General features: G+C 50.3%; 1 protein-coding gene across 3 annotated transcripts in view; it reads right to left on the bottom strand.

Moving 5' to 3' along the window:
• Window positions 1-1,454: 1,454 nt before the first annotated feature.
• The window catches only part of ME3 (malic enzyme 3), a 219,662-nt gene continuing 194,857 nt past the window's right edge, over window positions 1,455-26,259 (bottom strand). For 2 of the 3 annotated variants that reach the window (XM_082749015.1, XM_082749017.1), the window contains exons 8-15: window positions 24,279-24,388; window positions 10,022-10,119; window positions 9,644-9,757; window positions 7,914-8,019; window positions 7,212-7,354; window positions 6,513-6,686; window positions 3,019-3,117; window positions 1,455-1,691 (exon numbers count right to left, since the gene is read on the bottom strand). In XM_082749015.1, coding sequence (XP_082605141.1) covers window positions 1,530-1,691; window positions 3,019-3,117; window positions 6,513-6,686; window positions 7,212-7,354; window positions 7,914-8,019; window positions 9,644-9,757; window positions 10,022-10,119; window positions 24,279-24,388 — 1,006 coding nt within the window. In that variant the 3' untranslated portion in view covers window positions 1,455-1,529. Of the gene's footprint in view, window positions 1,692-3,018; window positions 3,118-3,282; window positions 4,930-6,512; window positions 6,687-7,211; window positions 7,355-7,913; window positions 8,020-9,643; window positions 9,758-10,021; window positions 10,120-24,278; window positions 24,389-26,259 lie in introns of those variants that run through there. The other variant, XM_082749016.1, reaches the window with a different exon arrangement.

The raw sequence follows: 26,259 nt of genomic DNA, 5'->3' as shown, positions 1-26,259 counted from the left end.
TCAAAGAACCTGCTTTTACATCATTGCTTTTCTCTACTACTTTTCTATGACACTGAGTACAAAGGACGCGCAGCTGGGGTACAGAAGTGGTGGGCCAGGACACAGAAATGACAGTGTAGAGGTTCTCTGGCATTGAGATTGCAGCTTACTTCAAATCCTCTTCTGAAGAAGTTCTCATTCTCCATGAGCCCAGGGATTGTAGAACAGGGATGTTTTCTCAGGATGTGTTTGGCTGAGCACTAGCACCAAGGAAGTGGGCGTTGGAAGAACAAGACCTGGGCAAGGGATGACTAGTGTGTCTGCTAATTACTGTGCTAGGAGTCCGACAGTCCTGTGACTGGGAGGTGGGGATCTTGAGGCTGAGCTGGCAGCAAGGGTTGGGGTGGTAGTTCCCTTAGCATGATTTACTGTTTTCTATGTTATCCAATAAAATTAGAGGTTGAAAGAACCAATAGGTTCTAGAAATTTATCAGGGCCTTTGATTGCGGTGGCCGTAGGCTTTTCTCCACCTCCCCATCCCATGGTGTGGGCTCTGCTAGACAGAAGGAGGTGAAAGCTGTGGTTGAACTTGTCTAAGAAACCCACATGACAGACTGAAGGCATTCTTTAAGAATACTGCTCTGGTTTGCTGAATTCCTTCAGAGTGAAGGGTCGGGGGTAGGGAGGGAGGGAGAGAGAGAGAGAGGTGGAGATAGAGGGAGAAGAGTACCAGAGTCAGGAAAATGAAATCAGGGCTTTCCTAGAACTTCATGATTCTCTTCCCCTCACTGCCTCTCTTCCTCCTCACTCCTTGGCCTGCTGACATGCCCACATTTCTCTAGGTTTCCTTTTAGTAATAACCAAAAAGTAATCCTACTATTCAGTAACCCACAGGTTAGGGATGATTTTTGACTAGTGAGTTGCCTTCAGCCCCTCAGCCTTCACACCCACCTAAGTCTTGAAGGGTGCGTGTTCCTCCAGCTGGGACTGCGCTCCCTCACGAGTGGGCCGTGCTCTCTGCTCAGTGGCTGCCCTTCCCTTCCTCAGGTTCCCATGCCTCCTACCCATCTTCACTCTTGGGACTTTGCACACATTTCTCCCCTCGAAGCCTTCTCTTATGTTCTCATAGGAAGTCTCCGTTCCCTTCTGTGAATATCTCTGACCTTTATCTGCACTTCTTTCATGGACTCCATCACTTTCCCCCTTGTGGAAAAACGAATCGTGTCCACATCTCATCTCCTTCACTAGACTCTGAGCTCTGTAAAGGCAGAATTCTAGGAAGGATTCTAGATTTCCCACAAGATCTAGCTAATTGTTGGCAATTAGATGAAGAAATTCTTGGGCAGGAAGTCGGAAGAGGGTTAAGAAAAGGGAATTCTCAGGGCCTTCATGGACAAGGATGTCATTCACTATATGTGCCTGGATATCTCCCCTCACACCAGAAAGTTCAAAGGAAAAACACAGTGACAAAGATGGCCATTTTAGAACCCATTTATATTGTCGTTGTTACTCTGGGCTTGTTCCAGACTCACACAGCCTCTGAGACTGCATCAGACTGTTTGAACATTCATGGCTTCCTTAGGCCATGTGTAGTTGTCCAGTGTGAAGGAGTCATAGTCTGGAGTGTAGACCAGGGATCTTACAAAAGCCTCCTTGTCCTTGGGCTCCGGGTAGTAGGAGGCTAGGTTGTGTTTGTACGCGAAGTCAAGGACCTAAGGAAAAACATACAGGCTGAGGAAATGGAACTAAGGAGAAACCTGCTTAAAAGTTGCCTAAAGGGTATTTGGGAGCCTGTGGAAGGGTAACCGCCCCCGAGCAACCATAAATTGTTGTCCTTGAAGCCACCGGCTAGGAGGCATTTGGAGCTTTCCACCTGGGTAGGGAGCTGTGATGTAGTGAATAAACACTAGGCTGCATTCAAGAGGCCTCGGACTCAAGTCTGCGCCAGCTTCCAACTGCCTGTGGGTTCTCGGTGGTGACATTATCCTTGCTGAGCCTCAGTTTCCTCATCTCTAAAGTGGGAGTTATGAGACCTTTCTCTGGAGTAGTGTGAGGATAAAATTAGGCAGCAGGCCACATCAGGTGTCCAGTACCTGATATCCAGCCCCCCCCCCCAATGTGGGTTGAATTGGGAGAAGAGCCTAGACACTGTTCTCTGGGTATCAGATTTGGTTTCAGAAGAGCATTAGTCTCTACATCCCCAAAAGGAAGGAAATGGACAGTGCGGAGCTGGGGCCGTGAGCTGGACTATTAGTCTTCAGGGCTGACTCTAGAGCCTATGATGGACAGCTCATGGGGAGCATGTGCGGTTGTGCAATGCATCTTCTGAAATTACTTCTAAAACTTACAGAAAATGTCAAATATATATACTAATCAAAATGATAGTATAATAAACCCCAACGCAACCCTTATTCAACAGTTATCCATGTTGGGCCAGTCTTGATTGCACTGTGTTCTGATTCTCTGAAAATGTACCATCTCTGCAAGGTCTCTAGGAGGACATTTTTCCTTGGACTATTCCAGGAACCCGATCATCGTGTGGCCCAGGCATTCTGACAAAAGGGGGAGGAATAAGCATTTACTCTCTAATGAGTGTGGAGCTTTCTGGCTGTCCTCTTTAGTCTTCAGAACTCAGAGAAGAATTACCATCCCCTTTGGAAAAGGAAGAAACTGAGGCTCAGGAAAGTGAAGGGGTTCCCAGAGCTCTTTTCAGGATGCCATGAAAATTGGCCTTTCTGTATAAATGGGCACTTATGATTCAGTTTAAAAAAATTCCACCCACATTCTGGTCCACAAGACTGTGGACTTTGTTGACCTTTTTGCCTGGTCTTTGAAGGGAAATCCAGGAGCTTTCCCAGAACTGGCCTGAGTGGGTGTGGGGGTGGGGCTCGAGCTGCAGACAGGCATTTCTTGGCCAGAGTTGGCGTGGGAGCTCAGGACGCCGCTACGGCTGCCCTCTCCTTAGCTCCCCTAAACTCCCAGCGAGTGGAAGTTGTCGAGCTGCGCTGGCCATATCACTGGCGGTAGGATGCTCCTTACTTTGATGGCGATTCTCAGAGACACGTCTCGGATGGTGCTGAGTGGGGGGTACAGTCTCCCCTGTGACAGATGCTGCTCGGAGACCTCTTGGGCAATTTGCTGGGGAGAGAGAACCAAGAGGAGTAAGCCGAGTTTCCATCTTCCCAGAACAAACCCAAACCATTACCCCAGAGACTCCCCTCACCCCTCGGAGGTGGCCAACCAGTGCACTTCCCATTGTAGTCTCTGCCCCCTCAAGGCCCCAGGGAAGTTTAATGCTTGGACTTTTATTATTTTTTAAAGATTTATTTATTATTTTAGAGAGAGGGTGAGGGGCAAAGGGAGCAGGAGAGAGAGAATCTTAAGTAGGCTCCATGCGCAGTGTGGAGCCCAATATGGGGCCACATCTCACGACCCTGAGATCATGACCTGAGCGGAAATCAAGAGTCGGACGCTTAACCAGCTGAGCCACGCAGGCGCCCCCATGCTTGGGCTTCTAAGCAAGGACACATCCTTTCTGTTCTGTGAGATTGGCTGAGAGATTAAACTACATGGACCCTAAATTCTAAATGAGATTCACGAAGACCGAGACCAATACACTTGAGACTTGTGAAGCAGACTCTAGGATCTCTCCATGGCTGGTTCAGCCTATTGCATCGAGATCGCTGAGACCCTCCCCGAGTTCCAGCCTCTCCCCCGTGCTTAGTAACATCGTGGGTGCCCACCTAGGCCATCTTGTTTCCCTGTATGCAGAGCTCCTGCTGCTCGCCCTTCAGTCCTGAGCAAAGCCTTCTTCCGCAGTGAGTGACAGCGAATGCCAGCATCCTGGGAACAGCACCTCCCACACCTTCCCCGGTTCAGAGCTGGTCTCTGAGGCCCCGTTCTCCACCTCAAGTCGTCTCCTCCAGCCTCAGATGCTGAACAGCCAGCCTTGCAGAACAGCCTCTGTTATGTGCCGGCTCTGAATCCACTCCCACCCAGTCATCTTGTGTCAGAGTTAAAGCTGGGAAGAGCCGTGGTGCTCTCTGAAAACTGCATCCCAGAATGGATGAGTCAGAGCAGCTGGTCTTGCCTCAGAGTCTGGCTGACCTCAGGGACGTGGGCTTCCTCCTCTTCCGCCTCATTTCCCTGCTCCTATCTCTCCTTTCCGCTCATTCATTCAAACACTAACTGAGCTCTAGGATACGCCGGGCTCTGCGCTCGTTGCTGGGGGTCTGTGGCAGAGAAGCCTTTCTCCTCCTGTAGTCTGGAGGCAGTGGACAATGACTAACAGGTACAACAGTTATAACACGGAAGTGAGTGCAAGCAGAGGGTGCACGTAGGCACAGAGGAAGGCAGGGCCTGGTCGGCCATGTACAGGAAAGCTTCCCAGGAGATGGGACAGAGGACGAATTACTCGAAAAGGGAGAGGCAACAGCACATGCAATTTCTTGGAGAGAGGCAGCAGGAGGGAGCATGAGTTCTAGATTGTAAGAAGAACATTGGCTTGGTCAATGGGAGGGCGAGGCTGAAGGCTGGAGAGAAAAGGAGGGCCTGGTGATGACATGCCTTAGATGGAAACCGTATGAAGGAGTTTGGGTTTTACCCTGTAAGCATTGAGGAGCCATTCATATGTCTAAAATGAGGAGAGAGATGAACTTCTCTGGGTTTTCAAGGATTTTCTTGGGGGAGGTATAGAAGATGGGACCAGAGTGAAGCAGGAGGTCCACGGCGAGATCTGCATCTGGAGGAGTCCTCCTGCGGACTGAAGAGCAGGATGGTGGCTGGCGGTCCCTTCTCAGACGCTGGGCACTGGCGAGGCTCTGCTGCACCTTGGAGGAAATCCTCTGGGGCCCTCCTGGTGCTGTTGCTCACGCGCCTGGTGACCTGGGGCACGGATTAAACTCTCTGTGCCTTACTTTCCTGGGTATCCCATCGGGATGATCACTGTATCTGGTTTAGAGAGTTGTCAAGGTGGAATGAGATATAGAATTCTCCTAAAAGTTACATCATTTTTTTCCATAGGAAAATCAGGTTCAACTTTCATTGTCTTAAACTTTTAAGTACTCCTTTCAGAAATGTAACTTGCCAGCCCTTTAAAGACCAGACTGTCAGCTCCTAGGAGGGAGGACTTGTCCCGACTGCAGCAAAAGATTAACATGTGGATTGAGGAGAGGTTCCTGACACTGTTCATGAAATGACGGCGCTGACCAACGCCCCAAGCTCTAGGGGGTGAGGGTGTCGAGGTCTCTTGGGGTTACAGAGGAAGGCTGGAGCAGTCGTCTTTCTGCGCCACAGGGGAGTTTGCTTTAAGGCTCATTCCAAGCAGGAAATGATTCCTCCCATCTGATGGGGGGCATTCACACAGCTCCACCCATGGCCACGGGGGGGGGGCACCACCACTGACAGAGCAGTAAGAAGAAAGACACAGGAGGGTCACACAAGATGGGCAGATGCTTGTGGCACAAAGGCATAGCCAGTGTGCACACGGCCTGAGGCAGGCTGACAAACCTGCAGGAGACATCACTTGCTGTCCTTGTGGAGCCAGTGCTCAGAGACCAAGAAGCAGGAAGAAGGAACTTAGAGCATGAGATGGTTCCTTGCAGGGCTTCTAGAAAAGGAGCTGGCTAAGGCTGCGTGGGAGCCGTTCCCGTGTCCTGCTGGCCTGGGGCTCTCACCAGTGCCACGGGGAGGGGAAATGAGAATGTGTCAGAAATCACAGAGCCTTTGAAGCTCACTGGGGATAAATATGTTTAGTGTGTGTTTATAGTTTTGATTAGTTTACCCTCCCTGAAGAGACATTTCTGTAGTTTCCTCAGAGAGAAGATAGATGTCAAGGGCTTGTCGTTTAGTAACCACGGGGTGGATGTAAGCCACTGCGGCTGGTAGGATTCGCAGCCGACATTAGGAACATGAGCTGTCATTCTTAATGAATTCTTTCCTTGTTTTCCTCACTTCCAGCAAAGACTCATTTTGACAGTGTTTCTAGGAAGGCACCCAGAGCAGAAGCACCCCTGTATCTGTGCTCCAGATCCTGGTCCTCAGAGCAGACAAACCAGGCTTTTGTGGCCCATCCCTTTCTTACAGAAAGTTGCCCTGGTGGGCCTTATTCTGCAATAAGTTCCCCTGGTAACCCCGGCCAAGATCAGTGGTCAGAAGACTCCGCTGCTGGTCATGGTCCATGAGCCCTGTTTGTGATGGTTCTGGTGGCCTCGCCTCTGTTCTGGGCATGCATGGGGACACTGCTGGGAGGTGAGGAGCAGACAGACAGACGTTCCTGCACTGGCAGCGCCTCCTGCCATGGACTATTCCTTAATTTCCCTTAAAAATGTGTGTGTTCTGAGAGATGTTTAAGCCTCGAGGGGATCTTGAGAGAAGCTTGAGGGTCACACATCTTGAGGATCTACTGCTGGGGTGAGGGGCAGGAGGGTAGAGGAGATGAGAGAAGGAATCTCTGGGGGCCAGCCTAGCACCTGGGAGAGATCACAGACCTGACTGGGAGCACCACGCACGCGAGGGAGCAGGGATGGGGCTACCTCTGCCGTCAGGAGGAAGATCTCGTCTGGGATGTGCCGAACGCCACCAGCAATGACTCCCAGAGCCACTCCTGGGAACACATAGGCATTGTTTCCTTGCCCAGGAATGAAGGTCCTGCCATCTTCCAGAGTCACGCTCTTAAAAGGACTTCCGCTGGCAAAGATCCCTCGGCCCTGGAGGCAGGAAGAAAAGCAGAGATGGAGCCTGGAGATGGGTTTCAGGCAGTAATGGTGGCCTACCCTTCTTCGTTCTCTCCCACGTGTTCAGCACAAGCACACAGCAGGTGCTGGAAGCACACTTGTTCCTTTGACCAGAAAGCTTAGCTCTCACTGAGTTACCTGGCAGCCAAGAAATCACTGAAAGGTAGAAGTTTTTAACCTGTCACCTCCCGAGAGGGCTAACCCAGTGCAGGTGACCTAAAGTCTATGAATGCCTCAGGTTCTGGTCAAAGCTCTGTCTCTAGAGGACCCTTGAGCAGTATGACATGATGGTGAGAGCCTGGGCTTTGGAGCCAGACCTGGGTTTGAGGGTCAGCTCCACTCTTTACCAGCAATGTGACCTCAGGCAATTTATTTCATCATTCTGAACCTCAGTTTACTCATCAGGAAAGTGGGGATTTTTCTTCACCCTCATAGGGTTACTCATAATTATTGTTACTATGTCCTCTCAGCCTGGGGCAGGAAGGACTCCCCGCTGACCTCAGTGACCCGGTAGCACTTCTCAGCTGTGCACTCGGCCTTGCTGGTGGGGTTGCTCAGGGCAAAGATGATAGGGCGCTCGTGGAAGGAGGCCATGTCCCTCAGAATCTGCTCCGTGAAGGCTCCTGCGATGGCAGCAACACCTACAGGGAAAAGGGGGGTAGTAGGGCGGCCTACTCTTTATAAAAACCCCATTCCTCTTGGTGCAATATGGAAGATTCAGGAATCTTGGAGATAGCATTCACCATAGGGATGGATGCAGGAAGCCAAAGAGAAAAGGGTCTTTTTGTGTGACCTAGGCAAGACCTCCTGTTCATGCCTGAGGGAACACTGGTCCTTTCAGGTCCCTGCCTGGTCCTGGGCAAAGTCCTTCAGAGTACGTGGCTCTCCCAACACAGGGAGAGATGCCAGGGTCCCCTGTTCGGGACAGCAGTGCTCAATTCCTCTCAGACCAGCCCTGTGCTTTTCCACTGAACTGTATAATTCTGCATCACTGAGCTTCAACTTGGTGCCTTAGTTCTATGATTTTTATAGAGTCGTCCCTCAGCGAAAGATGGTGGCACGGCGGTGGCCATGGGGTCTGGGGGAGAGGGTGGTTTCCATTGATTCCTTGTGCCTGCTGAGACAGGCTGAGCCTTAGCTTCTACCTGCAAGTGAAGAGGGTTAGCTAGGCTGGCCGGTGGGCCTCCTGCCTCCTCCTACCTATGATGGCCGTGGGTTTCACCAGCCTCACCACCTCCTCCAGGCTGCTCACTTCAGGATGGTCCTGAGCAAACATCTCCTTCTCGTGGTTCAGGTGGCTCCTCCCCTGCAGGGAAAGGAGAACATGATGCCTGGCAGTGAGAACACATGGGTGCCTCTGGAGAGCCCGAGAACATTCCCTGAGAGCCCTGTGCTTTGGTCTGAGCTCTCAGAAGCCTTGTCTCTCACCCTCTTGATCAGATCTGGGAAAACTTTCATGGGAACTAAGGATTGTAATGTGTGCTTGTGTCACAGTGTGGGGTTGTGTGGGGGATTTCTTTAGCTCAAACCACACATGGAGGATCCATAAAGCCTTGCTTTGCACTTTTAGGGTCATGGTTCCCGGGCCAGGGCCGAAAGGCTCTCATGAAATGCCTGAGCGTGACCAAGACCTTTGGCCCCAAGGCAGCCAGCACCCAGGGCCAGTTGAGGCATGGGGGCCGGAGCCATCAGGATCAGAAAGCTAATCTGAATGTACTTTACAAGAGCCATGGACCGCCCTGTGCATAATAATAAGCTAAGCCCAAGGACAGGCTTGCCACAGCTGGCTTTTGCAACAAGCTCAGGATCCTTTCATTTCTTCAAATAGGAGTCAGGGGTTGACAGGCTGGCAAATGGCACAGGTGTTCTGATGACTCCTTTGGGTCAGCTGTTCTCATGAGAATCAGAGTGAAGACATCAGCTTTGAGAGCGACTTAAGTAGGGGTCAGCTTAATGGGATAAACAAAATAATGTTGAAAGGTGGCAAGAGGGAAGTGTGGCAGCCTCTGGCATCTTCTTCCTGCGCCGCCTTGTGCTCTGGAATGACCTGGGGTGTGAGGAGGAATTCCTTCTAGTGGTGAACTAGCTCCAGAGGAGACAACAGAAGGTCAGTTTCTGCTGAGGGCCTCTTCTATTCTTGGTTGAGAGCCCCCTGGACTTCCCCCATTCCTATCTCTGTCATCTTTTTAAAAAGTCTCTCACTGACATTCTCTGTTAGTGGAATTTGGGGCACTAAAACGTGGAGCTGTCAGTGAAGTTCTAAGTTTGGAGGCCATCTAAACGTGCCCCTCTCTGTAGTCCAGTCCGAAGTTAGATGGTTTCTTATTCATTCTTGCACTCATACCTCAAACATCATTACAGACTCATCACATGCCAGGCATTGATATGAAGACTACAAAGCCTAGTGGGGAGAGAGACAATTAAAAGGGCAACTGCCTTACAGTGAGGCAAGTACAGCGTATAGTGGGGGACGGCTACGTGAGCGTGAATGTAGGAAGTGGACTGAGACCTAGATGCTCAGAGAAAGCCTCTTGGAGGAGGTAACAGAAGACAAGGAGGAAACAGATGGGGCTGTGGGGTGAGAGTGGGTGTTTGGCAAAAGGGAAAGGCATTTCAGGCAGAGAAACAAAATATGCAAGGATGTGGACAGGCGAGAGTGTGTTACTTTTGGAAAACTATGATTTACTGAGGTTGAAGGTTAGTCCAAGGCAGGAAGGGGCATGCATACACGCAGTTGCCCACATATTAAAGCTTTTGGACAGAGCAGTTAAGGTTACTTTGGGATGTATCTTCTGCTTTGGAGGGTAGAACATTACTCCCCTGTTGTACCGTGTTTTGTCTGAGAACTTTCTCCCCTAGAGACCTCTTACAGTCCAGTTCCAGTGGCTGTAGGTGTCAGGAAAACTCTTAGGTTTCCAGACTGACCGTACCTTGACAATGAGCCCCTTGGAGTCCACCATCCAGATCTTCTTTGTGGCCTCTGCCTTGGGTACGCCTTCTTTCTCTAGGGCCATGACAAGGAGGTGGGCAATACCCATGGCTGCCTGGGAGGGATCGTACAGTGGATGTTCAGACACAAGGCAAACAGCTGCTCAGCATTTGTCAGAAGCTTTACCAAGTTCCTCTCTTCTCTGCACCTTCCCCCCTTCTTCTAGGAGGCTCAGGAGTCCTTGGGACACCCAAATGTTGGTGCCCAGGCAGCTGCACTTAACACGGTATACCTTGGCTGCTTCCTCTTCTCTGAACCCCTGAGCACCTCCCCTCCTTCATGCTTCTCCACCGATCCTTGTTCTCCTGATGGCACCTACCTCACCCGCACCTTGAAAAACAAACACGTGATTGGAGAGCTTGTTCTTGGTGATTCGCAGAGCAGCTAGGATCCCTGCCACAGCGACAGAGGCCGTGCCTGCAACAGAGTGCCCTGAGATCAGTCTCTGGCCACTGGCTCCCCACCCTGAGAGAAGACCATTGGCAGAGTCCCCCATGCCTGGAATGTGCTGCAGAACAAGCACCTCTGCTTAGCCCTTCCGGAGGTCAGGGCTGCAGGCATGCAGGTTTGGGAGCAAGTCTACGCCCTGTTTGTAGGTGCCTGTTCTTGGACAGACAGCTCCTGGATTGTGACTGGACCCTGGGAGGGAGGATCAGATAGTCAGCGGCTGCTCCCTCCAGCATTCATAAACGAAACGATAAGGACAAATATAGTAGAAGCTGAAAAGAAATGTGGGCCTCACAGAATAATTTAAGGGATAAATAGATAAAAAGCAAATTAAAAATGAGGGCACCAACTAGCCATGAGACATGAAGTGACCCTGTGATCTGAGCTGTCTTACCCACCAAGCCATGAGGTGGGTGTGCCCAGCAGCAGCCATCATCAGTGGCTTGAGCCCGTCTGGAAGGTACAAGTAAGTCTCATGAGCAGGTGGCTCAGACTCATTTGACACCTTCTGCTGAAGCATGATTTCTTCTCCTTCGATGCACACCTAGGGCCTCACTAGGGATTCCTTACGACCAAGGAGAAAGTAGCTTGGGCTTGGTTTACCGATTACTCTTCATGATACACTGGCATCAATGGGAAGTTTATGGTTGCAGCTGCACAGCCCCAGCCAAAGATAGCCCTGAAGAGTGAGAGCGAGAAAAATATTCCTGATGGGTAGGACTTGAAGTGGTAAATTTGGTGGTCCATTTTGGTCTAAGAGATGGTTAGGTCTACAGTCTACACTGATACATGGGCCGTTGCTAATGGTTTGGCTGCTGGTCAGGGACTTAGAAAGAACAGAATAGTAAGCTTGGTGATGAGGAAATCTGGGGAAGGGTGGGATCAGTATAGATTGCGAACATATTTGTGCCACATAGGAAAGTTCTCCAAAGGGCATGATGAAAGAGATTCCCTCAATCACGTGAGCAAAGTGGCATGTCCTGTGTATCTTAGCATCCTTCTCCAGTCACCTAGGGATTACACAGTGAGTTTCTGTACAAAGTAGTCATGGTGGCAAGGATGGAAACTATGCATGGACGCCCTGTCACCAAGGCTGACCCACTATTGCTACTGCTCAGTGACTAACCTGTCAATGGCAGAGGTGAACAGGGAGCTACTGGTATGTCATCATTCTCTGGGGACCACTTACTGGGCAGCATGATTGCCTTGGACTCTTCCCATTATAGACAGGAAAGAGATTTCTCCTCCCTGGAATAAACAAATACTCTGGATATACGTTTTTTTCCCCCCTGTATATAAGACTCTGCCAGTGCCACAGTCTGGGGATGTCTGGGATCTGGGGATGCTCTGTCATCATCCTGATAGACACCAGACAATAAGGCTCTAATCAAGGAATTCATTTCACAGTAACAGAAGTGAAGTAACAGGCTTATGCCCATGGAATTCAGTGGTCTTGACATGTACTTGGCCACCCAGGAGCAGGTGGCCGAATAGATCTGTAGAATGGGCTACTGAAGACTTCCTTAAGACTCCGGTGAGGTGACACTCCACGAAGCTGGTGAAGTTCTGTCTTATAGGAGGCAATACAGGATTTGACTTAGCAAACAGTATATTGTACCCTTTCTCCTACAGCCAGAATACTTGGGTCTGGAAATCAAGGGGTAGAAGTGGAAGTGGTTCCTTTCATCATTTCACCTAATAACTCATTTGCAGAAATTTTGCTTCCAGTCTCTTTAATGGATGTGCTCTGGATTGGAGGTGTTGGTTCCCCAGAGACAAGTGCTTCTATAAGAGTTCACAACATGGTTCTACCAAACAGAGTTGAGATTGCCACCTTGTCATTTGGTTCTCTTTTTGCCACAAAACCATGGACAAAGAAAGATGGGGCTACTTGACGGGCTGTTATCAGGCTACCTGATGACTGAGGGGCAACTGAGGGCAGGAGGGTCTAGATCCAAGCCCAGGGGATCCTCTGGGGCATGTCCTAGTACTTGCAAGCTCACTAGGGGATAGTAGTGATTGCTATGGCAACCAAAGAGAGGCAGGACCACTGAGGATTCACATTCTTCAGAAAGAAAGGTATGGTCACCAAACTAAAGAACCCTGGCCAACCGTGGCCCTGAGGACAGGAAAACATGGGATGGAAGGTTGAGCAAGAAACGCAGAAGCATTGACTATGGCCTCATGACTGATGACAGAAACAAGGACTATAGCAGCTTGGCATAGTTTCTGCCTTGATGATGATGTGATTTATGTAATGGTATAAGCTAATTTAGTCTCCCTTCTCCTTCCTCTTATATGTTTATATAAGTATTGTTGGAGGTTAATTCTATAGTTTAGTCTTTAGGTGACAGAATTTTCAAATGTGATTGTGACTGCGTTTAAAGGACAATTAATCCTGCCTAGAGATGGGTAGTGTGACTCTTTTCCAGAGACAAATAAAATGACTGTAGAGACTTTGTCCCTCCCACTTTGGGGAGAAGGTGAGAATGTTTTCATTTGTTGGAAAGATGTATTTTATTAGGCATTTTGTTAGAGTTGTTTTTGTTGTTGTCTGGAAGTACCAGGGTATAGAACCGTGTGTATGGAGGATGAATGGTTGAAAGGATGGACTATGGCAATTATCGGGTAATTGTTTCTTAGTTTCAAACCCACCCTTCACTTGGCTTTGTCTGCAAACCACTTCTGAGCTTTGCCAACTGGCTCTATGCTGGGCTCTGCCAATAATGGGCACCACAGTGTGATGGGAAGGCTAGGTGAGGGGGACAGGTGCTTTATCCAGCATCATCTTTGCCGTGTGAGATTGACAGATAAAATGTAGGATGCTTAACTTTGAATTTTTGATAAACAATAAATAACTTTTTTAGGATACCTCCCATGCAATATTAGTACAAATGTTCTAAAAAGTTATTCATCATTTCTGTGAAATTCAAATTTAAGTAGACATGTTGCATTTTCATATTTCTAAATTTGGAAACCCCACAGTCTTGGTTTTTCACTTCTACAGCAACAGAATATTCCAGAAGCAGCACCTGAATTCAGTTTGCAGTTTGTCCATCACTTGCAGAACTAGCCTTGTAGCACATACCTCGGAGACACCAACACTAACCGGTTGCCACCTGGTCTTCTCTTCTTGCCCTAGCCTCAGGACTGAGAACAAGTGCTTAGGGCTTTTCATTTTTAAAATACATAGTAAGCAATATTTTGTACTAAGTCTTCTCTGTTAAAGCAACTGGTGGAGACACTTACTGATAGAGTTCACAATAAAGTAATCACATGGGCACTGTTAGCCTCCATGACAGTCAAAGAAAAGGAAGTTATAGTGGGACTGCTTATGGGCTGTTAAAGTTGTACAAATTGAAGAATTTGATGTCCTCCAAGCCTGGTGAGGGAGTGGTGAATAGTAAAAAGTTGCAGCATAAGTTGGATTTTAAAATGCTACGATCTTTTTTGGGAAGCTATTTCCCAATATAGACCAAAGGCATAAAATGCTTGTGCCCTTTAACCTCATAGTTCTACTTCTGGGAAGCTATGTATGGAAAAATCCACAATGCATGTCCTCAGATATTTATGACTGTGTTATTTATAATACAGAATGACTGGAAATAACTTAAACATTTAACAAAGGAGTAACAGTTCAGTAAATTAGCTAGTGCGGACACTCAGAATATACTGCACCATTAAGAATGATCATATGTAGATGATATGGCAAGAGAAAAATGCTATTAAGTTTGTAACTAATGTCAGATACTGTTCCAAGTGCTTTACATGTCTAACTGCAAAGATGTTTAGTTACTTAATACAAACTATTATCATCCTCATTTTACACCCTGGGAAAATGAAGTACAGAGTAGTTTGCCGAGTCATCCAAGATCACGTTAACAGAGTGAACATTTGAAGGGAATCCCAGGGAATCAGGTTCTAGGTCTTGTGCTTTTAACCATTAGACCATGCTTCATTGAGTTAGTTGGAAGGAAGAGAACCTTAAAAGGTCTACATATCATGATTCTGTTTGCAATGAAACACACACATGGAATCTGGAAGGGACAACCAAATACTCAAGATGGCAGAGTGCAAACACGAGTGAATTTTCTGTTTTCTCTTTCCAGTTATCAAAGGCATTTGCATTTTGTAGCTCTGGGGAAGGGCCTTCTTCCAGAATATGGGCTGGATTTGTACCTGGCTTAGAGGGCATGTGTTGGGCTAAGACAGGGGACACAGCAAACAGCAGGAGCCTAATAAATGTATGTTCATCACTGTGGCATCAGAAGGCAGGACCCCGAGGTAGGGACACAGAAGATAGGGTGCAGGCTCTCCAGCCTTCACACAGGAATGGCCTGGAGGACACTGGGTCCCACAGCCTGGACTGAGGATTGCTGGGGTCCCCAAGGAGCTCACAGTGCATGCACAGAGGGCCTACCAGGTGACGGGCACCATGCTAGGCACTAGGGAAGGTGAATCACACATGGTCCCTGCCTTCAGGGAACTCCCTGTTCTCCGGGGCTTGGGCACCAATAACTGTAACATAATCAGTAGTCAGAGGTCATTGTGTGGAACTCATTGCCTTCATTTATTTATTAAGCATCAATTATGTACCAGACTCTGAGCTACCAAGGACACCCTTGGTAACAAAATAGGTTCATTCCTGCTTTGTAAAGAAAGTATTAGCTGGAAGTATAACTTTGTAAAGGAAGACTAATCAGTATCAACTGATTGCAAGTGTGATGGCAACTATAAAGAAGTTGTTCACGATACACTTTTTGTTAGTTCCTGTATAGAAAAGTATATCATCAGCATCAGCCTGCCTTCGCCTCCTGCCTCCCCATGTACTCGATGTACCAGGCATGTTCGCGATCATTCCCTAACAGGTCATGTCTCTTTACACCTCCGTGCTATGCCTGTGATGTTTAACCATCTGTAGGACCTTCTGCAGTTCCTTATTTATTCCTTAAGACTCAGTGCACAGGATCTCCTCTGTCAGACGCTCTGTTTTCCCTGGCCAGGCATCCCTAACCTCCCCTTCTTTTCCCAGGACTAATTTTTATCTAATCCGAATAAATGGGGCTGTATCTTGGCCAGGCCCAGCCCTGTACTGCCCTCAAAAGGAACACCAAGCTGACAGCCAAGAAAGCATCAAAGAGCAGTGAAGTCATTATTTAAATCGCTTACATAGGTAGTGAGAATTGCATGGTATGACCCTCCTCCAAATTCCTAAATACCCCTGGCTATGATTTTCTTAGTCTTATGTCAGCTACTCCTGTTTCTGTCTTGACGTAAACACCTCCACCCGTCCTCTTCTCTGGCTCTCAAGAGCCACTTGCATTTTAGTTCTTCTGAGTCAGAGTCTGTACTTCTGAAGGTCTGCAGATGATTTATATGCCCGTTTAAACCCGAGGTGCACCGAGCTAGACAGCTTCTCTAGGTGAAGTCCTAGTTCCCTTCCCCTGGAGAGAGGGGTTTTTTTGCTCCTCCGAGTTTGAGACCATCTTCTGCCTCCTGACAGGAGATGTGCAGGACATCCGCCACCAGATGGCGCCAAAGACATTCCAGCAGAGAGACTCCCACAGACACCCCTTGCGTGTTGGGTCCTTTCCTTCTCAGAGCCATGTAACTTGTGTTAGAACCTACAAGCTGAACAACTGGGCTTACCTGCAGAAATTCGGTGCTGGATGGGGACCGGAGAGCATGACCTCCAACAACCGCACAGAGGAGGGAACAAGCCCCCGCCAGTCACCCAGCTGGAAGCAAAGCAGGGCACGGGGTGGGGGGGTGGGGGGGTGGCCAGGTACTACTTCTACCCCTTCAGGGTCTCTGAAGCTCTGCCAGCCTCTCCTGACTCTGGACTGGAAGGCCGCAGGAGGGGCGGGAGGGGCTTTCCTCGGGGACAACTAGGGGATGGGGGCAGTGGAGGTAGAAGGAAGAGAACTTAGGCAGTAGATGCCATGGAAGGGGTGGAGGATACCAAACAATGGGAAATCTGATAGGGAAGAATGGAACATTTCCATGAAAGGATGCGAGGGCAACTGCCATTTATTGATCACACACCGTGACCTTGACTCTGGGCTGCATGTGTGCTTAGCGGCGTCTGCTCATTTAATCTTTACAACAACTCTACCAGGCAGGTGTTATGAACCCCCCCCCCCCCCGCTTTTTTTTTCTCCTTTCAAAAGTGGAAAGTGAGGTTCAAAGAAGACTGAAACAAGCAGGAGAGAACTTCTGAATCCCCCACCACTAAGCCTAGAAACCCTCTGCCTCCATGCCTCTACATTTTGCTTTTCTTCCTGTTACCACCTGCTCCTAGCTCAACCACCTCCAGGTGTGGGCTAGATCCTGTCCGTTCTGCCTACGCAAGGAATTCGTCTTGTAATTTTTTTCCTTTTTTTTTTGCATCCTCAGTTTCTCCTTCCCTGGATCACTGCCATCAGCATACAAATAAGTCATGATGCTTCCATCTTTAAAAGGCTTTCTGTTGACTCTGCATAGTCCCACCCTATTTCTTACTTGTAAAGAATGGAATATATTTGTTGCCTCTATTTCTTTTTTCTCAGTCTCTCTGAAATCTATTCCAATCAAGCAACTGTCCCCACCTCTTGACAAGGTCACTGGTCCCACCACATGGCCAAATTCAGCGCTCAGTCCTCAGCTGCTGCTTCCCTTGACCTCTCAGCTGCACTGGATACCACTGCTCATTTTCCTTGTGGGAAGCTCTCTCTGCACTTGGCTCCTGGAGCCCCACTCTCCTGCTCGCCTTCCTGGGCTCCTCCTCTGGGGCCATCCTATGAGGTGGCAAGTTACCCTAGTTCCAGACCAGAGCCCAAGAGGAAAAACAACAGTTCTCGAGCCCCATCTTTTAATGTTTGGCAAATTGAGGCATCTCCATGGTGAACTTTCATTTCGGGCAGTTCTTGGGTAATACGTCAGGGATTTAAAAGTGGAGAGGAGCGGTGCCTGGGTGGCTCAGTGGGTTAAATCTCTGCCTTCAGCTCAGGTCATGATCTCAGGGCCCTGGGATCGAGCCCTGCGTTGGGTTCTCTGCTCAGTGGGGAGCCTGCTTCCCCCTCCCCGCCTGCCTCTCTGCCTACTTGTGATCTCTGTCTGTCAAATAAATAAATAAAATCTTAAAAAAAAAAAGTGGAGAGGAAGGAAGCTCTTTAGCTTTCTGGAGGTAACCACCTGGAGAGGCCCAGGGGTCCAGGGATGTTGCTGAATCTGGCTTGTGCCCATGAATGCCACAGGCCACCCAAAGTGTGACTGGTTGTTTCCTATTCACCATGAAAGAACAACAAGTTTTCCTTTTCAGAGGGAGCTTTCCATAATTACACTTCCTGCAAATGGAGTGTTAGAGGTAGTATGCTGAAGAAATAGCACAGAAGGCCAAGCCGAAAATGTAGTTTCTAGCAGTCACATTTGACCAAGTTATAGGAACTTCTATGCTGGACAACAGATTCTGGAGAAAAAGGGAAGAATGAGCCGTTTCTCACGTGAGGCAAGGCTGCTGTCTCAGACGGGGAGTTAGGCGTGGTCAGGGTCTACTTGTGGTGGCTTCGGAGGCTGGGGACCATGCGGGGGATGGGCGTTGTCCCCTGCAAGGCCAGGCCTGCTTCTTCCTTCCCACAGCAGCTGGCTACTGGCATGCATTTGTTCATTCATTCATTCATTCATTCACTTGTTCATCATTCATTTGTGTCCTGGGGGCCTGTTCTGGGCCTTCACTGTGCTAGGCCTTGAGGCTAGAAGGATAAATAAAACTGTCCGTTTGTAGGTCGTTAACAGCACATATGTTCAGAAAATTCAAGTTCCTTTAATTGGATACCAAGCAAAGACCTTCTAGATCACTGCAGCCCTATTTCTGTGTTACGAAGAGATTTTCTGGACTCTACAGAAGGCAGTTCCTGGCCTGTGCAGATGATGGGGTAGACCTCTTCTGACACAATTTGGGAAGAGCCAGAGGGAATAATTACCATCTTCTTGGCTGCTTTGGGGTTTTACCTGATGCAGCAGGGTAATGGGAGGTCCCCAAGGAGCCAGGATCAGAGGCAAGAGACCTATAGGAACCTCAGGGCTAGAGACAGCCCAGTAAGGGAGGAACAGCCACAGAACACAGGGCTTCATGGGGGGGGAAAAAAAGGCTCTGGAGAGAAGGTTGAGAAGGCCAGGGGAGGCCTCACTGCAAGGAGAGAGATGGGAAAGGGCAGAAACTGCTGCTCTCTGTACGCGGTGATGGTGTGAGGGAGGGGACAGCGGACCCCTACGAGCCGGAAATAGCTCCTGGTCTCTTGTAAACAGGAGAAACTGGCGGGAAAAAGTCTCCAGTGCTTGGCCATTCCTCCTCATCTGCCCCTTTGGTATCATGTCGTCTGGGCTCTGGGGAACGTGGAGGCATTTTGCAAAGTGGATGAGCCCTGGGCTCTGGGGAAAGGGGCAGTCAGCCAGACCCCTGTGGGACAAGACTGACCCTGGAGGTGGGAGCCTGGAGCGGGTGAGGCTTGAGGCTTTAAGGAGACACAGAAGTTAGCCAAGAACAGAAGAGAATTCTAGGCAGAGGGTCCAGCCCGTTCGGAATCAGAGTTGGCGAAAATTCAGAGAACAGGGAGAAGTCAATGGTCTGGAAGAAGAGGGCATGCGTGGCGAGCGGCTAAAGGCTCTGCCTCTCTTCTCAGGTCTGCTCCCCTCCTGCGCTCTCGCTCACCCCCTGCAGAGCCGCTCTGTGTTTGGCTCTCAACCCTTCCCCCGTCTCTCACCTCTGTAGGAGCCTACTCTGCACCCCGGGTCTTCGTTCTCGTGCTGAGCACGGTTACATGCCTGTCCCTGTCTACACGTCACTGCTGTCCTTCGAACAAACACCCTGGGCCCGCAAACAGTGGTCACGATGGAAACACCACACGGTGAATCCGTGTAGGCTCCAGCCACCCAGAAGAGATAACGGCTTTGTAAAAAGCATCATGGTCATTCTGTCCATCCTGGCTGTTTACACTGTTGTGTCCATTTTGCAGATAAAGAGAAGAAGGCTGTGAGGATTTAAGCTACTTGGCCAAAGCAGAAAGCAGAAAAATGGGGATGCAGACCTCGGCTTGTCTCAAGCCAAGGTCTGAGTGTTAAGCGCTCTGGCGCACAGATTAAATAAAACTTGAAAGCGTGAAAGGGTGACAGGGGTCTGACCTACCACGTGGCAGCCTGATGGCCCTTTGGCCCCGGGGATGTGGTCGGACTCAGCAGCAGTGCAGGTCCAGGGCAGGCTGGCGGGGTGGGCGGATGCTGGGGAACAGACAAGCCAGCTCGACTTTCCTGGCCCTGTGCACACGGTGTGCACAGCTCGCAGCGGGGGCTGGAGGGCCAAGGTCACTAGGCCAGCAGCATCCTGCATTTGGCTCCTGGGAAAGGATACAGCTGGCCTGTCCCCCAGCATGACCATTGCTGTTGCTGGTCCCCTTCTGGGTCTCTCTCCCCTCCCCTAAGACGGGATGCTTCTCTGGGCCCAGATGAAACAAGTCCCCCGAGCCCCTGCCTTTTCCAAAATGCCTGCAGACACTGCTGGCCATAGGTCAGTGCGTGAGCAGCTTGGCTCACAGAACCAGCCTGGGGTGGCAGAGGCTTTCGGAGTCAACCGGGGTGGGGGCAGAGGAGTCCGCTGGCAGCCCTGGGGAATGCCTGACCCTTCCAGCCCTCGGGTTCCTGAGGTCCTGCCCTGCAGACGGCCCTGTGGGGTCAGGGAAGCCCAAGCATGTGGGACAGCAGCACTGGCCAGGACACCATCCAGATTAGGTACTAGAGCTCCTGGTCAGCCCCTGGTATGCTCTGCCCTCTCAGAGTGCAGTCTGGTGGGATCCTGAAGCCTCCTTGTTCTACCAAGGAGGGGAGGCAGGGCTGGTATTCAGAGCAGGCAGTGTGGCCCCAGTCTCATTTTTACGTGGGCAGCTGGGTTCCAGTCCCTACCACGTGTGGGGTTCTGGGCAGAGTCTGACAATGAGTCCTGCTGGGGTGGGCTGGGCCTGGCCCCAGCAACCACATGCGATTTGTTCCTCTTGTCTGTTTGCCCCTGTCATGCCTTCCTCTTTTCTTCCCTCCCTCCTCCTCTCTCTCAACCCTCTTCAATTCTGCACCGGATGTTCCTTCTCTATTTTTGAGCATGGCCATATGGCTTTAGGTCTCACTTCTCTTCACTTTGTATTTGGAGGTAACAGGGGCCGATCCTAGCATGAGCTTACTCGTCCGTGTTGTCCCACGAGTCCTGGAATCCCTCGCCCATCTCCTAATTGCCCACTTAGCACTGAGAACACACATCATAGGCCTCTGGTCCCGGACCCGTCAGTAACCAGCCGGTGATGGCGACAAGCCCCTTCTGCTCTCTGGGCCTCCTCTCTGGTCTGTAAACTGGGGGAGTTGGAGGAGGGATGGGGAAGATGGGAGCAGCAGGCTGCTGGGGATCAGGGACAGCCCCACTTCTGCATCTGGAATTTAATCCTTAGCAAGAGGACTTGCTGCCCTGCCCCATGCCCCTGGGGGAACAGACACCCCGGTGTCATGGAGACAGAAGGAGAAGCCGAGTCGGAATAACTAGGTTCTAGTCCCACCTTGTGCCTCTCTGGCTATGTGACCGGGAGCAAAAGGTAATCCTTGAACTTCAGTTTCTTCAGTGACATGAGACCGCAATGTCTTCCTCCCTGAAGGGAGAGGAGCTAATCTGAGGAAGTTGTGAGATACTGTGGACGAAAAACACTTTTCACATCCAAAGTCCTGTGTGCATGCAAAATGTTATCACTTTGCATAGGTTGGGCTCCCTGGGAAGCAGATTCTGAGCCATATGGAGTGTTCTGGAGGTTACCAAGAAATGCCCTTGGGATCAGCACCTCTGGAAGGGGCTTGGGGGAGCAGGATGGGGCAGAGGAGAAGCGGGGCTGTAGGTAGTCCTTAAAGCCTCAGCTGACCCCATGGGGAGCTCTGGAGTTCAGATGTCCCCTCCGCACTGTCCTGCACTAGGCCACAATGGTTGGGCTTTTCTATTCCCTCATCCCTATGTGAGGGCATCTTCGGCAGGCAGGACTGTGGGCGAGGCGGCTCTCTCTGGCTGAGACTTTCTGCCTGATGCAGCCGACAGCTCTGCCAGCAGGTGGGACGAGTCTATTCTTGAAGGAAGGGGGGGGCGTGCTCCTCTGCCCGTCTGTTCACAGTTGTCACTTACGCGGTCAGGCTGTCCTGATCAAAGACTTGATATTACAGGGGTCCTGACATTCTGGAACTATTTGTTAGTTCTTGCTACGCATTTTAGATTCATGACTTCAGTCTATAATATCTGAGAAAAGAATGGGAAATTCCTCTGCGGTCTGCTGTGGGGCCCGGAAAACTTTCCCACCTGGCTTGCCTGGGAGCAAAAGGCAGTCTGCTGGAACTGGCTATAGACAGGAAACAAAACCGGTGAACTGATTTAATTAAAAATGCTACACATGTGTGTGTGCGTGCGTGAGGGTGCACATGTGGAGTTATGTCTGCCTCTGAGCCTGCATGGGGACCTGCACAGAGAGAGGCTGCAGGGGCAGGTGTCTGAGCTCGACCCGCCAACCGGAGCTGCGGGTGGGCTTCTGAGGAGGTCCGTGTGCGTGTAGACCGCATTGGTTCACTCTCTCTCCCAGCTCCTTACGAAGCAGCTCCGATGGGCTGGACACCGTGCTGGGAACTGGGGAATGAGAACGAGTGACGTGGTCTCTGCCTCGGGCAGCTTATCGTCTCCTGGGGAGACAGACGATTCAGTGTGAGTGTTTGGGGTGCAGTGAGGTAAGAGCACTAACCGGGCACCACGGGAACTCCCGGTGGGGACCCACGTCAGAATGCGGGAGCAAATGCCGATGTGAGGTCTTCCCTGGGACAGGGAAGGTGGTGGACTGGGTGGTGGACTGGGTGCCACTGGGTGGTGGACTGGGTGCCACTGGGTGGTGGACGCCAAGCAGGGGTTCCTTGGGGGACGATGATGGGGAAGGACTGAGGAGCAGAACTTCCATGTGGAGAGAGAACAGACAGGGAAGGAGGTCAGAGGTGAGAGAGGTTGGTGCGGGTGTAAGGGGGGGCCTTATGCTTCTGGGGCGGGGGTGGGAGAATGCAAATGTGCTTGTGACTGGGGAGTGGACAGCCCTAGTTCCATCCTAGCGGGGCTCTCTGGCAGCGGTGGGGGCAGTGGAGGCAGAGGGGTGGCAGGGCCTGGATGTGTGCCTGTGCCCGTGTTTGTGAGGATGTACACACGTGACTGAACACATCTGGAGGGCACCAGGTGTGCGGCCCCCGCGGAATTGTTTTCCACTTCCCCCTTCTGACCTCGGCAGCCTCGTGGGCCCAGGGGGACGGCTGTCCTACTGCTGACTCACGAGTGAGGGCCGCGGCGGGGAATCGGTCAGGGGCCAGCCAGCAGTTGTTTCCTCGAGGGCCACCGTCCCACCCCTGCCCCCTGGGCTAACAGGCAGGTGTCGGGCAGGCGGGCAGGGAGTGAATGGGCTGCTCTGTCCATACAGAGCACCCCACTTTCTGGGTGAGGCTGGGCTGGCGGCCAGTGCCTGGCCCGGGCCCAGACATCTGGGGGGACAGCATCCCCTGAGCGGGCAGGGGTTGCCATGGGTCAACTTCCCTAACGGGGACTCCCCTCTCTGGCTACCCATGCTTCCAAGTGCTGAAGTCATATATTTTGATCTTAATTGTCTAATAATATGCTTAACTGTACTATCCTGCCTCTTGAAAATTTATGACCGATAAAAAAAGCGCCATTTATCACATTTCTTTAGCCCTTAATGTGGGTCACAGGAAAGGAAGGGGCCTTTGGTTCTGTAATAGTGTAAGGTCTCAGAACAGTGTGGCGAGTGATTATGAACTTAGAGTCCCAATTTCAACACTACACTTTCCATGTAAGCTTCTTATTTTCTCTGTGCCTCAGTTTTTTCATCCCTGAGACAGAGATGATAAAATCTCATAGGATTAAAGGTGTAAAGTGCTTAGAACAGTGCTGGATGTACAATAAATATTCAGCTCTAAACCTTAGCTATTACTATGTGGGTTTGAATTCTCCTGGGTGTCAACCTAACTGATGTGATGAAAAGTTGTGACCTTTTTGGGTCTCATCTGCAAAAAGGAAGTGTTGGCAAATCTTTTATTCCCAAGGACCAACACCTGTCCTCCACCAGCTTGTTCTTGTTCTGACATACATCTTTGTTTTTGAAAGATTTTGCTTGCCAAACATCATTTGTTAAATAATAATCTGTACATCCTGAAGTTTCTCCTAAACTTAAAAAATACTGAGAAGATTTCCCAAAGTTCTTACTGAGAGGGTCTGGATCAGGAGAGATGGATGTGTGAGCGCCCCCCCCCTCCCCTCCAGGTTCACATATTGGCATCTCCAAGCAAGAAGCAAGTGCCTTCAGATATTTTGGGCCATAGAACAGGTAACCTGGTTGACCCTGAACTAGAAGATGCTTCTCTTTGGCTTCTGGAGTGCCCTGGCGCCCTGGTGTCAATGTCTTTCATAGTTATCATTCTGAGTAGCATATATGCCAGCCAAGCTAGGAGAAGGGACTCTTGTGATTCCCTGAAGGGCTATACCTAGAGTTCGGGAAATCCAAGGGTGAGTTACTGTGGCTGGGAAAGGCCATTGTTATGGGGACTGATGCTGTGTTCTCATGAGTCCTACGTACCAGTACTTTCTATACATTGAAATGTATGGAATTTGAAATTCTATAGCTCTATATAGCTCTTAAAATTTTCATAATAATCTTCCAAGACAGTTCTTACCATTCCCAATGACTAGATGACACAACTACAGCTCAGAGATGTGATTAGCCCAAGTTCAACTGGCTAGAAAATGGCAGCCTTGGGGAGTCTTTCTCTCAGTTAGGGAATCACGTAATTCTGACTTTGCTCTGAAGCAGTAATCCTATCACTTGTTGGTGAGGAAACTGAGGCCCAGCAAAGGGACTTTTCCATAGTCAGAGAGCTAAGAATTAGCCAAGTGGGAGCTGACCCCAACACGAAGGCTCTTTCTTCCCCAGTGGCTGGCAGCAGGTGAGCGGGGGGAAGTGCCCCCACTCTGGCACCCAGGGCGGCCTGTTGGGGAGGCCTTAGTCCTCAGTGGCTTTGTGAGGCGGGGCGAGCCTTACCTTGGATGTCATCGTTGAACATGCAGTACTTGTTGCGGTATTTGTGGAGCAGACGGAAGGCATTGGCATTGGCAAAGTCCTCGAACTGGATGAGGCAATTTATTCCAAACCTGTGGGCGGGGAAAGGGAAGAATTTGTGATTGCCTCCCCACAGCCAGTCCCTGGCAGATCCCAGCCTGCCCTGGGGAGTGAGCAGGCACTGGACAAGAGGTAGTGGGGCTGGCTCCTGGACTGGGGTTCTTTGCCATCTGGCTGGCTCCTGGACCCCTGGGTTCTACCTGCCCCATTATGGATGAGGATCAGAACTGGAGAGAGCAGGAACGCCAGGCCTGGTGGTCCTCTGAGCCCCCATCCCTGACTCTAATGTAGGCTGCGGCTAGCATGGGCTATGGATGGCAGATCTTGGCGTGTGATGGAAAGACTGAAATGGGGCCTGCCCTTCTGGGGGCCTGCAGCCATCTGAAATCCCAGGAGCAAGATCACTCCCACCCAAGTGTATGCAGAGACCCCAACATCCCAACCACTGGGGCCTGGAGAGCTCTGCAGCCTGCAGGTGTTTCTCCAGGTCTGAGACCTGGAGCTCCTCCACTAGAGACTCTGCCGGGTTCAGGCATTGTGTCCTCGCTCAGATGCAGGAAGGCTGGCAAAGGCCACTACATGAAGCCACTGTCATCTCCCCACCCTTTAATAGGGGTGTTGGCCAACTTATAGGGACACTTGAAACAGTTCGTGACCTTATTCGAAGTACAGAGCCCAGGATCATCTGCCAGAGCTTCTCACTCGGGGAGTTTGGGGCAGGGCTCGGGAATGTGCCTTAATGCCCTCCACCTTTATTGTGGTAGAATTGACAAGTAACAATCATCTGTTTAAGCTGTGCAGTGGGATACTGTGATACACGTATACATTGTGTGGTCATGACCACCCCCAGATTGGATTCTGACCATCCAGAAGTTCTGAGAAATCCTGCCTTTGTGGGTGAAGGCCTTGCCTATTAAGCTGCTTGATAGCAGCTTAATAACAAAATCTATCCTACAGTTGACTCTTAGACTTCAGGGTCAGGGAAAAATCCGTATGTCCTACAAAGCCACTGTATCCATAACCCATTCTTCCTGCTGATGCTGTGAGACTGCTGAGCACTTGGTTTTCTGCTCCTGTGCTGTGGGCAACCTCAGCCTGCCCTTCTGCACACACCCGTCCCCCAACTCCATTCTTGCTCTTGATCCTCATTGTGAGATTTTCGTGCCTTTTATTGGAAACAAGCATGGCACAAATTATTAGAAATTACCTAATACATAGACATACATACATCGATCCATTTGTGTCTAACAGTATCTGAGTTCACGTTCATTGAGAAAAAGTGCCCTGATTTATCAGCCAGGAGTGCTTGGGCAAGGGATAGAGAGAAGGGGTCTGCCACTCCCCACTTGGTGTGAACCAGAGGCTTAGGACTAATGTGGGGCCTGGAAAGATTTATGCCTCCTGCCAGCTGGGGCACGCAGCTGGGGGCCTCCCTGTGCTACTGGGGGCATGCTTCCAATGAGGCTGGTGGCTATGAGGGGTGCATAGTACTGAATTAGCCCAGAAGCTTCTTTTTCAACGTCCTAATTTTGTGCACGATAGAAATCCAGCGGCAGGTAAATACTTCTCCTTCCACCGTCCTTCCAGAATCTTAGTGAGTTGAAGCTGTTGTGGGGAGGACTGGAGGTGGGTTCATGTGACAGGGGCAGACATGAAGAGACTGTGACTTCCATGGTCAAGGTACTAACAGTGCTGGGCATGGGTCAGCAGGTTGGTGTGCCTGACCTGACTCCGAGTGGTCTGACACCTGTCACTTCACTCCTCACAGCAGGTTGGTGTGCCTGACCTGGCTCCGAGTGGTCTGACACCTGTCACTTCACTCCTGTCACTTCTGCCTCAGTTTTCCATCTGTCATTGGGCACAGTGATGTCTGCCCGGGCAACTGCCGTGGGCTCTTATGAGC

The sequence above is a fragment of the Mustela nivalis genome, assembly GCF_964662115.1.
Source record: "Mustela nivalis genome assembly, chromosome: 9".
Taxonomy (NCBI): Eukaryota; Metazoa; Chordata; class Mammalia; order Carnivora; family Mustelidae; genus Mustela; species Mustela nivalis.
Note: the sequence above shows the minus strand (reverse complement) of the source record. Positions and strands in the feature narration are given on the sequence as shown.